At 39.5% G+C, this 18264-nt stretch overlaps 1 protein-coding gene across 9 annotated transcripts in view; it reads left to right on the top strand.

Moving 5' to 3' along the window:
* Window positions 1-18264, top strand: part of MAGI2 (membrane associated guanylate kinase, WW and PDZ domain containing 2) — a 1687880-nt gene that overhangs the window by 1535274 nt on the left and 134342 nt on the right. For all 9 annotated transcript variants that reach the window (XM_072653189.1, XM_072653194.1, XM_072653195.1 and 6 more), the window contains 2 exons: window positions 15477-15662; window positions 17580-17754. In XM_072653189.1, coding sequence (XP_072509290.1) covers window positions 15477-15662; window positions 17580-17754 — 361 coding nt within the window. The remainder of the gene's footprint in view (window positions 1-15476; window positions 15663-17579; window positions 17755-18264) is intronic.

Raw genomic sequence — 18264 nt, 5'->3', positions numbered from 1 at the left:
CATTCCTCACCCCGTACTAGCAGAGTCTTTCCTCTGTGATTATCTCCAATTTGACCTGCATATATCTTGTACCTGTATAATTATTGAGTGTTGTCTCTCCCATTAGAATGTAAGCAGGGACCATGTATTTACCTATCTTTGTATCCCTAGCACTTAGCACAATGCCAGGCACATAGTGAGTGCTTAATAAATGCTTGTTGATTAAATGATATTCATTTAAGTATGTAGATCAAAATAGAATGCACCCTGTCAATCACCAAAAGAGAAGTAGAAAAATCAGTCAGTTTTCATCAACATACTTAACAACGTAACAATCAATCAGCAAGCATTTATTAAGCATTTACTACATGCCAGGCATTGTACTATTTTCTGGAATTAAAAGTTAAGCTCAGGAATATGTATTTTTTAAATTACACATCTTCATTTGGTTTACTAACAATAGTTCATAATGCAATGTTTTTAACTTGTTTTTCACTGTTTTGATGGTGTTTTGGATCCCTCTTTTGTTGCTGAGTCATCTCAGTCATGTTAGACTCTCTGTGACCCCATATGGGGTCTTCTTGGCCAAGATACTAGAGTGATTCGCCATTTTCTTCTCTGGGTCATTTACAGATAAGGAACTGAGACAAATAGGGCTAAGTGATTTGCCCAGGGTCGCACAGCTAGTAAGTGTCTTTGACCAGACTTGAACTCAGGAAGATGGGTCTTCCTGGCACTTTATTCATGGTGCCACCTAGCTTCCCTTTGGTTCCTTCCATATTCTTTCTATCATAAAAATCTACATTGAGCATGAAGCAACTCACTGCAGATCTTAGACTGACCACATTAATAATTATGGTGGCATGAGCCATCCCAGATAAAGCCCACCTACCAAAACGTCTGCAGTTTTACAAGGTGACTAAGGCTATTACCTTCCACAAAAGGTCTCCTCTGATGTCACATTATGGCATGCAAGTGACATGAGACTCTCCAGGGCTATGTCAAGGAGCCAAAGCTTCTGGCAGATCCTTCCAAGCTGGAATCACTTCAAGTACAATTCCCAGACCCATTATAACCACTGCCCAAGGGCCATCCTGGCTAAGTACAGTAGAGAGACTCAACACCAGAAATCTAGGGATGAATTTTTATGCCAAGACAACCCATGAAACAGATGAAAATACAGAATTCCCCTCAGTCTTACATGGCCCCCTTCCACTTCTGCAGTTATAGTGCTGGAATAGCAGAAAAATATCAACAGGCTCAGGTGGCGTTGGAGGGTGGTGATCAGAAGGAGTAAGGGATACTCAAGACTAGTGAGGTCACAGATCCATCAAAATGTGAAAATGATTACATCCATGAAACCATCTTTCTCTTTACTACTCTCCATCTTTCTCAGAGCCAGGGAAGAGCTTGTAGAACTGCCTTTTTAAGTCTAATAATAGACACAATATTGTTCCTCTTCTTTACTGAGCTGTCCCCTCATCTTATCTCAATTCTACTAACTCCACAATGAGCTCTCTTTCCAAATCTCCATTGTGCTTCTTGTTTATACCACAGATCTGACATCTATAGTCTGCCTGTTATTAGTTAATAATCATGATCATAATCATAATTGACATTTTACAGCTGGCTAAAGTTTGGAAAATACTTTATGCCTATTATCTTATTTGATCAGCTTGGCTTAATGGTTAATACACGAGACTTGGAATCAGGAAAATCTAGATTCAGGCTACTAGTTGGCTGACAGTAGACAAATCATTTAATTATAGTCATGAAGAGGGCTGTCATTGGCATAATACTTTGAGGTTTGCAACAGCCCTCTTCATGTTTGCTATTTACAATAGTTCTGTTAGACAGGTGCTATTAATTTGCCCATTTTACAGATGAGGAAACTGAGTTTGAAAAAAGGTCAAGTGACTTAGTCAAAATCTCGTACTGAGTGTCTAGACAGAATTTGAATTCTAGGCCCAACATTCTGTGCACTTTACCACATAGTTACCTCTCTGAACCTCAGTGTCTTCTTCTGTAAAGTGAGAGAGCTGAACTCGATGGTCCCTTCCAGCACTAAATTTAGAATATTTGACAATGTAATTCTTACAGTAGCCCTGTGAAGTAGGTAACGCGGTTGTTGTTCTTCAGTTGTTTCAATTGTGTCCAACTCTTCATGGCCCCACTTGGGATTTTCTTGGCAAAGATATTGGAGTGGTTTGCCATTTCCTTCTCCAGTTCATTTTACAGATGAGGAAACTGAGGGAAACCGGGTTAAGTGACTTGCCCAGGGTTGCACAGCTAGGAAGTGTCTGAGGCTAGATTTGAACTCAAGAAGATGAGTCATCCTAACTCTAAGTCTGGCTCTCTATCTGCTCTCACAGCTATTATTATTCCCCATTTAATATATTAGGAAACTGATACCCTGAGAGGTTCATTAGCTAACCTCTGGTCCTACTGCTAGTAAGTGCCAGAGATAGAATAGGTAGATAGATAGAACCAGGTCTCTCCTAAGTCCAAATCTTATTTGCTTCCCACTAGATCATGATTTGCACTGTCTCCCATTAAGGCCCTTGTGTACCAACACTGTATCTTTTTAGCTTTGTGGCACAGTAGATAGAATGCTGGAGTCAGGAAACCCTGAGTTTCAGTTCAGCATCAGTGACTTGATACCTGTGTGACCTTGAATAAGTCACTTCATTTTCATCTGCCTTAGTTTCTCCTCCATAGAACTAGGGAAATAATATCATCTACTTCCCAGGGTTGCTATGAGGATGAGATATCTGCAAACTGCTTTGTAAGCCATAAAGCTCTGTATGAATGCTAGCCGTCATCACCATTCTCATTATCCACACAGTGACACGTATCATCAATGATCACTAAATATGTGCTGATTAACTCGATTAAAACTTTTGCCATAACTCCACGCTCTCAATAATTGAGTTCAATGATGATTGCCAAGGACTTTTTAAATCCAAATGATAGGCTGCCCTCAAGGATTTTCTTTAAACAAGAATAAAAACAACAATAATTTAAATGAAATGATTTCTCTTTATATGTGTTTGCAAATATGGGCCCGGACTGTCTCTTTTGCTTCTCTCTAAACTAATGACATGTTAGGGGAAGGGATCGGGGGGGACACAAACCAAAACAAAAACTAGCACAGCTCAAAGGGGCAAAGCTCGTGAGAATTTCTGTAGATGTCCTTTGGAGCGCATTTCATATTTTATTTTGTCCTCCTCATTCATGATACTCCTCCCCGATTAGTTTGATGTAACCTGTGCTGAATTCATTTCCCTCTGCTAATACATCCATCCATGTAAAAGCCCATCTTGTAGACTCTTTAATCCTGAGATGATTAAGTTCAAATGTGAGTCATCTAGTGCCACACTTTTTGTGTCTCAGAAATGGAACAAAGGATAAGCAGCACCATACAAGATATGAAAGGAAAAAGACCTTGAAAATATTCTTTATCGGGACTCTGCTGGTTGCAGGAACCCACAAAGAATCAATTCTAATTGTCAATAAGAAACTCAAGGATTAAGACCCTACTCTCCATTTTTTTTCTGCTCCTCCAAAGAACCAAATACAATGTATTGAACACATGATCGTTATTCAACATGTGCTTTTTCGCTGAAGGAGCAAATCAAGTCCTTACAAGATGTCATTGATTCACGCTATCCCACACTATGATGTGTACACCAGAGTTAAGCAGCTCGTAAGATCCAAATCAACCACAAAACAAGGTAAAAGCACAGAAATCCAATAACCAAAGAGAAGGAACATCACCGATCCTTGTTGCTGTGAAGTCACAAGAGCATAGAATCACAGGATTTGGGTGTAGGTCATCTAGTCCAACAATTTCCTATCTTAGTTGAGTTTACATTAACATGTATGGAAAAATAAGTAGTAAATGGTACAGTGTCAAAAAGAGCAACTTCGTCCATAGAATACTCTAGCACAGCATTGTTTCCCTGGTGTGAGCTGCTCTACAAAGTGTGTTAGATGCATTTTGCAAAAATATAAGAATCAACAAGAATTTATTAAATGCTTCCTGTGTCTCAGTATGTTAAGGAACAGGGATAGAAAAACAAAAATGCCACAGTCTTTGCCCTCAAAGAGTTTAAATTCTATCAGAGAAATCAATATTTATACGTATAAGAAGATACAAAATACATAGAAAGTAAAAGAAAATTAATTTAATGGGGAAAGCATTAACAGCTGTAAAGAATAAGAAAGGTCTCATGGTAGGAATTAGGCTTGAATTGAATTTTGACTGAAGCCAGGGTTTCCAAGACACAAAAATAAGGAGAGAGTGCACTCCAGACCTGGGGGAAGAGCCTGTGCAAACTCACAGGACTGGGAAAAGGAATGATTGGGATGACAGCAAGTCAGCTAGCTTGGATGGATCATAGAATACATGAAAAAGAAACATATGTTTGAAAAGGTAGGCCAGAACCAGGTTAGGAAGTCTTTAAATTCTGAATGGAGGAGGGCAGTAGGGAGCTATGAAGGCTTCTTAAGCAGGGGGGTGGCATGATCAGGCCATATTCTAGAGGGCTGACCTTGTTGTCAGGGACCACCAGGTTCAGGTCAGGCCTCAGAGGGTGACAGTTGTCCAAACCTGTTCCAGCCACTTCATTTCTGAGTTCTCTAGATAACAGATGCATTGTTGAACTCCATGGATACAGACAGCTTGTATGTGATAGTAGTCTCCACCAATGAAATTACAGTTCTAGACTATATGCATATACATCTAACATATGTGTGTGTGGAGAGATACAGAGAGAGAGAGAGAGAGAGAGAGAGAGAGAGAGAGAGAGAGAGAGAGAGAGAGAATTGGAAATGAACTGGCCTTAAAGCCAGATATTCCCTGCCTGGTTTTGGTCAAAGCAACTATATGAAATCTTGGAGAATCTTTCCTTCTCAAAATACTCGTTAGCCCATGATCAAGAAAGAACACATACACATAAAAAGAGACAGCCATGTGCTCATGGCTGCCATAGCTAGGTGGAAGGTAAAGTAACTGGTTGTCTTCTATAACTAGCTCTCCAGTTGAGAGGCGGTGGCAGCTCATGGTAGTTCTGCTTCTTTGACAGTCTTAGGGTAAAGGAAGTGGGGAATAGATGGTTAGCCCTTTTTGTATGTCTACTCAGTTGGGGCTCAGCCACACCTAACTCACTTGTTCTTCCCATGCCCTACCCAACTGGAAGGTTCTTTGGAATCACACGTATCAGCGATGAGGCAGGAAACAGGGTCCTCCTAAGATTCCATATAATCATTTTGAATTTAACAAGACAGGGAATAGCTATATGTGCTTTAAGGACTGCCCTTACCCTTCCTGCCATAGGTTAGTCTACCCTTTTGCAAAACACATTTACACATACATACACACACGTACACAAATGTGTGTGTGTATATATGTATATGTGTGTATATATATATGTTATGTGTGTATGTGTAAATATATATGTGAAGCAGCTAGGTAGCTCAGTGGATGGAGTGCTGGGCTTTAAGTTAGAAAGCCCTGAGTTCATATGCAGCCTCAAACACTTTCTAGCTGTATGACCCTGGGTGAGTCACTTAACCTCTGTTTCCCTTAATCCACTGAAGAAAGAAATGGCAAACCTCTCTGGTATCTTTGCCAAGATATGATCCACAGGGTCAGGAAGAGTCAGACACAACTGAATAATGAAAAATGTCCATATGCATGTGTGTATCTGTGTGTGTGTATGTGTGTGTGTGTGTGTGCGCGCGTGCCACGATGTGGTCCACAGGGTCAGGAAGAATCAGACACAACTGAACAACGACAAATGTCCATATGCATGTGTATGAATGTGTATATATACTCCAGAGGTACGTGTTATGCATGATTCTTCCCATAAAATGAATCAATAACAAAAATTGTTTAAGATTTCTTTTAACCCTAAATCACCCTGAAAACTCATCACATCAGTTTTTGAACCTGAAGTAAAATTTCACATACCATGCTATGTTATCTCTGTTCCCTCAAAAGTCTTCATGTCCAAACCCTTAGGTCAAGGTGTCCATTTTCCCCAGGTGTCCAGGGACCCAGAGCTTTGTTAAGTCAGTGAGACGAATGTAGAGGTTTAATGGTAAGCAATTTTAGAGTGGTGGTGGAGTGACTTACCGCAGTTACCTGAGAGTCCTTGTTCTCAGAAAACTGAGTGGATGCATTTCTGTGAAAGGTTGGAAAGGATAAGTAGTAGCAACCAAGGTCAGCACTTCTTTGCTGCTTTGTGATTGCATCAGAGATGCACAAGAGGCACTCATGTCATGACCTTAGAGAGCCTCTTTATGGAGAAGATTAAACTCTATCTTGTTGAGGAAGAATCTATTCTGATCGTCACACGCGTTAAGAACTTGCTCTAGATTTGATATACTTCAACGAGCAGGGAAATTTTAGTTAATGCAAATTGAAATCCTTCGGTTACCAGACTTTCTAAGGTATTGTTTCTAAAATAAAGTAAATGTCAGTTAAAGCTATTATAACAGCATCCCCAATATTTTGCATTTACTAGTTACACACATTTGTTTGTTTTTTTGATATTGCCTTGACTAATTCAACTTGTGGTTTACAACACATCATTCTATGTGGCTCCCTCTTGATCTTGATTTCTTGCTATATAGGAGGTTACATAAATGTCCTAAAAAAAATTGACATATCATTGAAAGGGTCTGAGTGATCTGAAGATAAACAGTCAATTAATTCTTTAAGAGAATCTCTAACTTATACTAATAATACTAACAGGTACATTTGCAGAAAATCTTTCTTCTGAGAATTACAATAGATTTTAAAAGTTTTCCAACTAATCTTCCCCTGGGTCTAGCTAGATAAAATTCTTGGCCTGGAGACAAGAAGACCTAAATTCAAATTTGTCCTCATAGCTTATTAGATGTTTGATCCTGGGCAAGTCACTTAACTTCTGTCTGCCTCAGTTTCCTCAACTGTAAAAAAAAGTGGGTTGGGCAGATAATAATAGCACCTACCTCACAAGGTAAAGGTATTTGTAAAGCACTTAACAGTGCCTGGCACATAATAAGGGCTTAATAAATTTGGGTTCCTCCTCTCTTTCTTCCTTTTTATAAAAATCTTCCTCACTTCCCTGAACTAGAATTAAATTAGAATTAATTAATCAATTAATTAACTAAAATTAAATTAAAGGACAAGAGTAGGACTGAAACTGACAGATCCAGAGAATGAGACCAGTTTATTCCTTCATACCACAAAGAGGTGTGGCTGACCCTCACTAGGAGGACTAGGAGTTTCCCAGCTCCTTTCAGTTCTCTTCATCCAATGGCCAATCTCCTGTAATCTGACTGAATGCTGATCAAAGAACATTGTCAACTTGATCAGAGCCTAGTCGTGTCCCATACCTATAATCTTAGGGTATTTAGGAAAATCCTAAATTCACTCAGTCTATGTTTATGTGTTTTAATCATTTGTGTTTTTATGCATAATCACCTCAGAGACATAGATAATGTAAAGCAGATCATAGAATTTAGAATGGAGTCAGCTAGGTGGCTCAGTGGATAGAGTGCTAGGCCTTGAGTCAGGAAGACCTGAATTCAAATCCAGCCTCAGACACTTAGTAGTTGTGTGACCCTAGGAAAGTCACTTAACCTCTGTTTTAATCCACTGGAGAAGGAAATGACAAACCACTCCAGTAACTTTGCCAAGAAAACTCCATAAAGAGTATTGGTCTGCTGTGATCCATCAGGTCACAAAGAGACAACAGTAACAACCAGGATTTAGAATAGGAAGGGATGTTAGAGACTAATTTAATACCTTCATTTTATAGATGAAGAAAGTAAGACCTAGAGCAATAACATAATGAACCCCTGGTTATATAAGTGATTATGTATCAGAGCTGGAATCAGAACCTTAATGGAATGGGTATGTGGCATGTGGTACTTACATCAAAACCAGATCTGACCATTTTACACATTTACAATGTATATGCCATCCAGTGTCTTCAGTGGCTCCTTCCAATATCCTCAACCTGGCCTTCCACAATCTTCCACAATCTCACTCCTATTTGCCTCTCCAGTCTTTTCTCATATTACTTTCTAATACAGTCAAATTGGCATGAAACAATTCACTGCACAAAATATTTCCATTTCCCACCTCTTTGTCTTTGTCCAGATATTCCTTCTGTCTGGAACTTTCTGCTTGCTCACCTCTGGTTTATAGAATTCTGAGTTTCCTTCAAGAACAGCTCAGATAGTACTTCCTACTTCTCTAAGGTATTTCCTGTCCTGCTCTCCTTCCCTATAGTTATTAGCACCCTCTCCCTTTTGAAATTATTTTGCCGTTGTTAATAAATCCAGCCCAAGTATGAAAACTAAATGAGATATAGTGGGTACCCATAATCTTCTAACTCTTGCATGAAGGAAAGGACCCCACATGGAGCTACAGAGCAGGTATGGTACTAAAGTGCTAGGCTCCCTCATGTAAGTCAGGTAGGGTACCCCAGGTCCCCCATGTAAAGAAGATATATAGAGTTAGACTCTAGCACTTAACACTTGTAATGGGTCCACAAAGGCAGCTGCTAGGACTGGGCAGTATATGTAATAAAGTTCCTAGGTATGTACAGTGTGTAGAAATACATATTGCTTCATCTCATTGGCAAGATCAAGTGAAATCTGGGTTTGGATGCTAGAAAATTCATGGTTAAGCTATGTTCTACCTCAATACTTTCAACACCAGGGTCTTAGCCCTCTCCTGTATCAGGCTTACTCTCCCTTCAGTAGCTTACCCCTCAAACTAGGACAAAGATTCTTGCTTTTTTTTTTTTTTCAGATATCATATCTTGCTAAACTATTTATTTATTTATTTTTAATTTATTGATTTAAGTTTTCAACATTCATTTCCACAAAATTTTGAATTCCAAATTTTCTCCCCATTTCTCCCCTCCCCCCACCTGAAAATGCAGAGCATTCTAATTACCAATCACCAATCTGCCCTCCCTTCTAACATCCCTCCCTTCCCTTATTCCCATTTTCTCTTTTGTCCTGTAGGGCAAGATAAATTTCTATACCCCACTACCTGTATGTCTTATTTCCTAGTTGTATGCAAGAACAATACTCAACAGTTGTTCCTAAAACTTTGAGTTCCAACTTCTCTTCCTCCCTACCTCCTTACCCATTCCCTTTGGGAAGGCAAGCAATTCAATATAGGCCATATCTGTATAGTTTTGCAAATGACTTCCATAATAGTCGTGTTGTGTAAGACTAACTATATTTCCCTCCATTCAATCCTGCCCCCCATTTTTTCTATTCTCTCTTTTGACCCTGTCCCTCCCCAAGAGGGTTGACTTCAAATTGCTTCCTCCTCCCACTGCTCTCCATCATCATCCCCCCCTACCCTGCTAATCCCCTTCTCCCCCACTTTCCTGTATTGTAAGATAGGTTTTCATACCAAAATGAGTGTGCATTTTATTCCTTCCTTTAGTGGGATGTGATGAGAGTAAACTTCATGTTTTTCTCTCACCTCCCCTCTTTATCCCTCCACTAATAAGTCTTTTGCTTGCCTCTTTTATGAGAGATAATTTGCCCCATTCCATTTCTCCCTTTCTCCTCCCAATATATTTCTCTCTCACCTCTTAATTTCATTTTAAGATATGATCACATCCTATTCAGCTCACCCTGTGCTCTGTGTGTGTGCGTGTGTGTGTGTGTGTATGTGTGTGTGTAATCCCACCAACTACCCAGATACTGAAAAAAGCTTCAAGAGTTGCAAATATTGTCTTTCCATGTAGGAATGTAAACAGTTCGACTTTAGTAAGTCCCTTATGATTTCTCTTTGCTGTTTACCTTTTCATGCTTCTCTTCATTCTTGTGTTTGAAAGTCAAATTTTCTTTTCAGCTCTGGTCTTTTCATCAAGAATGTTTGAAAGTCCTCAATTTCATTGAAAGACCATTTTTTCTCCTGAAGTATTATACTCAGTTTTGCTGGGTAGGTGATTCTTGGTTTTAGTCCTAGTTTATTTGACTTCTAGAATATCCTATTCCATGCCCTTCAATCCCTTAATGTAGAAGCTGCTAGATCTTGTGTTATCCTGATTGTATTTCCACAATATTTGAATTCTTTCTTTGTAGCTGCTTGCAATATTTTCTCCTTGACTTGGGAACTCTGCAATTTGGCCACAATGTTCCTAGGAGTTACTTTTTTTGGATCTCTTTAAGGAGGTGAACACTGGATTCCTTCAATATTTATTTTGCCCCCTGGTTCTAGAATGTTGGGGCAGTTTTCCTTGATAATTTCATGAAAGATGATGTCTAGGCAATTTTTTTGATCATGGCTTTCAGGAGTCCCATAATTTTTAAATTGTCTCTCCTGGATCTATTTTCCAGGTCAGTTGTTTTTCCAATGAGATATTTCACATTATCTTCCATTTTTTCATTCTTTTGGTTTTGTTTTGTGATTTCTTGGTTTCTCATAAAGTCATTAGCCTCCATCTGTTCCATTCTAATTTTGAAAGAACCATTTTCTTCAGTGAGCTTTTGAACCTCCTTTTCCATTTGGCTAACTCTGCTTTTTAAAGCATTCTTCTCCTCATTGGCTTTTTGAACCTCTTTTGCCAATTGAGTTAGCCTATTTTTAAAGGTGTTATTTCCCTCTGCATTTTTGGGGGTCTCGTTTAGCAAGTTGTTGACTCACTTTTCATGATTTTCTTGCATCTCTCTCATTTCTCTTCCCAATTTTTCCTACACCTCTCTCACTTGATTTTCAAAATCCTTTCTGAGCTCTTCCATGGCCTGACACCATTGAATATTTATTTTGGGTGTTTGGGATACAGAAGCCTTGACTTTTATGTCTTTCCCTGATGGTAAACGTTGTTCTTCCTCATCTGAAAGGATGGGAGAAGATATCTGTTCACCAAGAAAGTAGCCTTCTATAGTCTTATTTTTTTTCCCTTTTTGGGCCATATTTCCAACCAGTTACTTGACTTTTGGGTCCTTTGTCAAGAGTAGGGTATACTCTGGGAATCTGTAAGATCTCAGTTCCTCCACGGTGGCACACTCAAGCGTGTACACTGGTCTGGGAGTAGGAAGAGATTTTTGTGCCCAGAATCTTAGCAGTTTCTTCTCCACAGCCACCTGGCCTCCAGTTCTGCCAAGCCAGCACTGGGGGCTGAGATTCAGATAAGCTGCTTGGGCAAGGCCTCCATTCAGTGTGAGATAAAGATCAGCTGCTCACATCCCTCAGGAATTAGGTGGGGGCAGGGCCTCTACACCAGGCTGAGGTAAGAATCAGCTCCTCAGTGCCCACAGGGGTTTTACGATCCACCAATGGATGCAGGATGCTATAGGGGCTGCTGTGGAAACCTGCTGCCTGCCCAGTGTGGCTTCTGCAGCCACTGCCTAAGACCAGAGCTATGGGAAGGCCCTTCTCCCTTCCCAGCCAGTTGAAAAAAACCCTGTCACTGACCTTTGGCACCTGTGGGTTGAGAGATCTATGAACTGGTGCTACTGCAACTGGAGATTCTGCCCCCAAGGCATCCTCCTCCCAGAGCCACACCCTGCGCCATACGGCCAAGGCTGGACTGGGCTCTGCTCCATGCCCAGTGCAACAGACGTTTCCTGTGGGCCTTTCCGGTCACTCTGGGCTGGAAATCTCCTCCACTTTGTTGTTCTCCACTTCTACTGCTCCAGAATTTGTTAAGAGTCCCTCTCTACAGGTATTTTATGGGCTGTGTGGGGAAAGCCAGCATATGTGTCTTTCTACTCTGCCATCTTGGCTCTGCCCCCAATTCTTGCTTTTTTTGCATGTTATAAACCACAACGGGAGTCTGGTGAAGCCTGTGGTCATTGTTGTTCAGTTGTTTCTGACTCATTGTGACCTTGTTTGGGATTTTCTTGGCAAAGATACTGGAGCAGTTTGCCATTTCCTTCTCCAGCTCACTTTACAGAGGAGAAAACTGAGGGAAACAAGTTAAGGGACTTGCCCAAGATCACCCAGCTAATAATTATCTGAGGCTGAATTTGAACTCAGGTCTTCCTGACTCCAGGCCCCGTATTCTCTCCACTGTGTCACTTACCTGCCTATGGACTCCTCAAAATAAAGGGTTTTGTTTTGGTTTGGTTTTTTTGATACATTAAGAAAAAATACATAGAATCACCAAGAAATCCAAAGGTTAGTAAAAATAAAGATGTAATCTTCTTGGATCCAAGTTCATAGAGCCCATTTTAAGAATCTTTGATCTATGGATTTTTTTAATCTCTTGATTCACTTTCTCCCATGGGATTCCAAGAAGTTCTTTTACTCCCTTCCAAACAACTCCCTGTGAATGGGGAACTATATATCTTTCTCTCCAAGGGCAGAAGGTTCTCCCTCTCCCAATTTCTCCTCACTATCATCATTCATCACTCCAGACAAGGATTTGGCAGCTGCTTTCTTTCCATTTATTTAAAGGAGGAAACAGATTCATAAGTAATAACAATAATGGTAAGTAATTGAGAAACAAATCATTTGTAAGGAAACAGCTGCCTGAGCTGCCTGTGACTGGTGACAGAACTGCCCACTTCTCCTAAATTTTGTCCCTCTACTGAAAGAAGGAGGACCAGAAAGAGATCACCTACCAGTTTAATAGGAACTTTTAGGGAAGTCCACCCATAATGGTCAAGGAGAGGCAAAGGAAAACACTCCCTCACTGCTCTTCGCTCCCCCCAATGGCTCTTGATCAGAGGAAAGGGTCCAGTTCTTAGCTTCCAGCTACCATCATCTGCAATAAGATCTCTAAGAGTCAGGGGACCCTAGAGGAACTACATGCCTGCCCTTCCCTGACTCACACTCTTTGTTATGGAAAACAGATACCCTTCATCCTTCTTTTTCTTCTTCCCCAGAATTCCCTCCCACAAGCCAATGAATTCTGGGAAAGAGTCCATTCCATTTGTTTTAGCCATGTGTGAGGTCTTACATCTCTGTGGTAATGTGCTACAGCAATGTGCGACACTTTCATTTGTACACACTATTTACTTACTTATTTGTCATTTGTATTCCCTTCCCCCACACACAATAGAAGGTAAGCTTCTTGAAGACAGTGATTATTTCATTTTTGTCTTTATTCCTAGCACTGTGTTTCCTGAACATAAATCAAAGCCAATTTGGTATGAGTTTTGTTCCTCGTTGGTGGAGATCAATGCAGACTCCTTTGGTGAGGGGAAAATTGGCTTCTACTGAAGCCAGGAGGAAAAAAACAAAAACAAAAAATTGGCCTCCTGGAATTTTGGGCTATAGTCATAAAAATACTATCTTGCTGACCCAAAATGAAATAGTCTCTCAGTGTTGACTTTTTGGGGTACTTTGCTCTTTGATCCCATAGCAAGCAATCTACTTCTTCGACTATGTAAGCATTACTTCCTACCAATCCAGTCACAGTGGTTTTTGTACAGGTTAACACCAGAAGAGTTAACCTGTATACTTAGTATAGAAGGAATTCATTTTTGTGAGTGTACACAGATACTGAACTCAGAGGGAAGATTTTGTAGGAAGGAAGAAAATGTATATGTTTATGCGTATGGACTGAACACCAACTAATACCAAATGCCAGCTAACGTTTTTATACTGGATACCAACTAAATGTCCACAAGGAGAAACAATCAGCAAATATATGGAAATAAATTGGATTAATGATCTCTTACATAACTTCTAATTCCAGGATTCTATGGTAATCATAATTTTAAATAGAATTTCTTATTTTTTAAAAATTCACTCAGTCCCATCAATAAACTGGAAATGTTTTAATTTTTCACACATCATGCATTTTATAGCAGAGTCTTGAGTTGAATCAGTATTTTCATCTCCTAACAATTATCCCAGACCATAGAAAAATTAGCCTTGCTTCATGAATTTACTCGTTCCCTACCCCCATCCACAATTTCTTTTTACCAGTGTTAGGATTTTTTCTCACATAAGCAACCTACAAAAAGTGGATAATAAGCATAGCTATAAAACAAAACACTTGTTTCTTAAGCTCTTCTTACAGATGAAATCAGTCCGTCTATCCAAAACATGCATAAACCAATAGCCATTTCTCATTGACTTTCTAAAACTTGTTTCTTCACTCTTACTGATCTCTAATGCCTTAAAGGGGAAAGTAGGGAAGGGAAGATGAACCAGGGAAAACTGTGATAAAAAGAATACTAAATTTGTTGTCAGAGGGCATAGGTTTGAATTTCACCTCTGTGACATGGAGCAAATGCCTTACCCTTCCCAGACCTTGATATTCCTCTGTGGTAAGACTACATGCTTTCTAGAGCCTTTTACAATTCTAAATCCTATGGTCTTGCTTCTTTAACTTATGAGAAAAGTTTGTAGCTCTCCATGTCCCTAAAAGAAAAAAAATAGACATACCTCTGCACTGAGTCCTAGCAGAGTTACTGAACTGCTGTAACAGTAAGCACCCTGACATACACAGAGGGGCTTACTATCACAGGTTCTTAGACCTGCATTTATAAAAGGAAAGGCGATTTTTGCGGTATCAACAATCACTTTAATCAAGCATATGTATCATTCACTTAGTTCAGGGGAAAACTCAGCATCCTGAACTTCAGAGAAAATATAGAGAAATCAAAATCAATAGACATGTTTCCAAATGTCTGAGATAAGCAATACATCATACATCACAGATCAACAGATAGATCCAACTGTCTGACCAGTTACCAGAGAGGGAAGCCCCAACATCTGGGTTTTCAAAGGTGGGGGCTTCTTAGTGAATTCCCAGAGTCTAGTCTGGCCAAAGAAACACTTCCAGTCAACAAGCCCCAAAGTAAAACCTCACCCTCAGAGTATTTATACACTTTTTAGAGCCAGAGGGCATCACTACCCTTGAGAACCAGTGCCTCATTAACAAAAGGTGTGGGCCTTCCTACAAATCTCTTCAGGCCCAATAATGGGTGGGGAAGATCTTGTTAATCACATTATTCAATCGGAGGCACTTGATGATACTAAAACAAAAAATGTATTATCAATACAACTGCTGAGAGATGAGCTCAGTAAAAACTGATAGCATTAGACATCTGCCTCCTTTAATCTCTATGTTGGTTGGGTGAAGTCAGAAATTAAATTTCTCGTAACTATTTCTCAGCTCACCAGCTACTGACCATTTTAATATCTGTTCATCTCTTCTTTACTCCATCCAAGAGGAAAGAAATATAGAGAATGACATTCCTGGTATTTGATATATATATTGTGTGTGTGTGTGCGTGCACGCACGCGTTTATATATTAACTAGAATGTAATCTCCTTGAGGGCAATAAATTCTGCATCTGAAATTGATAAATTGATCACTATGTGATATGTAAAGTTTGAAATTCTATTTTTAGGACCATTCATTAAATGATAGAAGAGGAGACTGAGATTTCTGTAAGCAAATATAACTCCAGAGTGAATACTGATGTTTCATTGATGGGATGAGACTTAGAGATCCATTTTTTTTTTTTTTTAGTATCACTAGTAACAATTGTGGTGGGTTTCTTCTTAGCTGTGCCGCATAAAATTGGCCGTATTATCGATGGAAGTCCTGCTGATCGCTGTGCAAAACTAAAAGTTGGAGACCGGATATTAGCTGTGAACGGCCAGTCTATCATCAACATGCCTCATGCAGATATCGTCAAGCTCATTAAAGATGCGGGTCTTAGCGTAACTCTTCGAATCATTCCTCAGGAGGGTAAGTAGCCTTAAACATGGCCTCATAGAGTCATTGGAATCCATCCAACAGAGGTGATTTTTCCTGACTTGCTTGCTGTTATCATGGGGTCTACATAGCTGCTATCAGTATAGTATCAGTAAGCTGTTGTTAGTTCCAGTTTCCCTTAACCACTGCCTGACTTCTTATAGATCTTAACCAATTTCTTTCATGGAACAAGTTAAGTGACTTTGTAGTCAAAACATGTTAAACCCAGAGACAATCAGTTATTCAGCTGCTCCTTGTAGTATTGAATAGTACTGCTATTTCAGAGAAGAGTCATTAGAGTGCTGAGTGCTGGGGCCCATTGAACATCAATGAGAGAATTACAGTTCTGAAAAATGACTCTGGAGAATTCTTCTTGCTTCAGATTTGACTAGATCGATCTTGAAGACCTTTGTGGTAGATCAAAGGAGACTGGGCATCTCTTTCGCATGTAGGAAAAATTTATATGTTTCCACTTAGCCTTTGAAAACTCATTGTGAAACAGTGGCTCCATCCTGAGGCTTGGAAGAGAGTCGCCATTTTTAGTTTAGGGCAGCTTCTCAACAGACAACAAAGTCTGGAATATGAATTCAACATCCCCATCCCCATACTCCTTGTCTAATGAGATTGGAATTGCATTTCGGTAGCACAGCGTCTTATACAGAAGTTGATGTGATTTGGCTCATTGTCATCTGTTTTATTTAGATCTCCCTCTGTTGTCAGACTAACTCCCTCTGAGTATGGTCTAATACTCTGACAGCAGACACTGAATCACTAAATAGTCACCTGGTTTTGCAAATCAATCCAGAAGAAGCATCAGAAAAGAGAGTGTAATATATGTCATTTTCAAAGGAGCTATCAATGGATATTTATTCTCCCTTTATCTACCTACTTATTCACCGTGAAATGACTAAAAATGTTTGAACATGTCTTAATGAAAATATGATGTTACCTGAAAACACAATTAACTTTTCTACAAATATTGGAGAGGATTTTTTTTTTGGCTACCTGAATCTCAGATGTAGCAATTTGTCCATAGTCACTCAGCTAATAAATGGTGGAGGTAAGATTGGAACCCAGGTCTTCCTTAGTTCAAGCTCAGCATTCTACCTATTATACCACATTGCCTCTCCAATATTTAATGAAAATTCAATCCATTTGAGCAATATTGGTTATTGAAAATCCGAACCAAATTAATGTGTTCTCAATATGAAATATACCAATTTCTCCTCTTGTCCCAATACACAAAAGTAATTACAGTTGAAAGCAAATTATGAAAAAGATTAAAGCTACCAAGTATTTTTTTTAAAGAAATAACTAATGAAATCTTTATATGCCCAGATGTTCTTTTGTCTCTGTCTGTAGAACTGTGGCATCCCAGAGTTAAGAGCTACTGGTCACTGAGTACAAGTAATAACAAAACCAATCTGGAAAGTATTCATCTGGAACAGGACTGGTTCCAGCCTCCTTAATTAAACTTTAAAACAGAATTAGAATTTACCAATCTTGTCTAGATGCATCCCACGGCTAAGAGATCTTGTCACCACTACGATGTGCCACTCAAAGTAATTTTTAAACTGCCAATATCCAAAGTTTGTCTTTAAAAAAAAAAAACCAGAAATCATTAAAAAAACAACTTTTGCCATTTGTCCTGATTGAATGATGTTTAAATGATACTCATGTCAGTGAGAGTAACTGTTGAAAGACAGTTTCTAATTTCAAGGAATAGAGGGTGAGGATAAGGCTGATTCTCACTGTTTTAGAAATTTGACTAGGAAACCAAAATAACTAAAGCCAGGAGATGGAAAACTTCCAAGGTGGCCCATAGCAGAAAATAGCCATTACTGATGCCCTCAGTCTTTTTTTTCTAATGCCTTTGTGGCTGGGTTTTCATTTTTGGCTTTCATTCTGCAGAGCTGAACAGTCCAGCATCTGCCCCCAGCTCTGAGAAACAGAGCCCCATGGCCCAGCAGCATAGCCCCACAGCTCAGCAGAGTCCACTGGCCCAGCCGAGTCCTGTGGCCCCTAACAGCCCTGTCACTCAGCCGCCGCCTCCCCAGCCCCTGCAGCTGCAAGGACATGAAAACAGGTAAGCTTGTGGGAGGTCCCTCACTTCCGGAGAGCAGGGGAAAAGGAAGATGAGACAAATTTTGCTAAATGAGGGAATTACAAGTGACAAGATCTGGGTTGTTTCCAGTAGCTTCAAGTGAAAGCAACATTTTGATCTTACTACTCTTATTTTTAAAAGCACAGCTCATCCATCTTTTGACTTCAGTGTTCCATTCTCCTCATTTGTAAGAATGAAAATAGTGATATCTGCACCTGCTTCGTAGAAATCTTGTGATGGAGAAACTTATTTTAAGAATTTCTCAAAGTCCCTTATGAGATATGAGCTCTCTATCTAGACTTCACTGGAGTACTCCTGTAATTGGGAAATAGCTTGGTCTAAGATGGAGGTTTTCAACCTTTTTTATGTCATGGACTTCTCTGATATTCTAGTGAAACCTATGGATTCCTCAGAATAATGTTTCTAAATGCATGAAACAAAATATATGTGATAACAAAGGAAACCAGTTATATTGAAATATACTCATCAAAT

This window comes from Notamacropus eugenii, chromosome 3 (assembly GCF_028372415.1).
Source record: "Notamacropus eugenii isolate mMacEug1 chromosome 3, mMacEug1.pri_v2, whole genome shotgun sequence".
Classification (NCBI taxonomy): Eukaryota; Metazoa; Chordata; class Mammalia; order Diprotodontia; family Macropodidae; genus Notamacropus; species Notamacropus eugenii.
The sequence above is the reverse complement of the archived record's forward strand: the minus strand, read 5'-3'. Positions and strand labels throughout refer to the sequence as shown.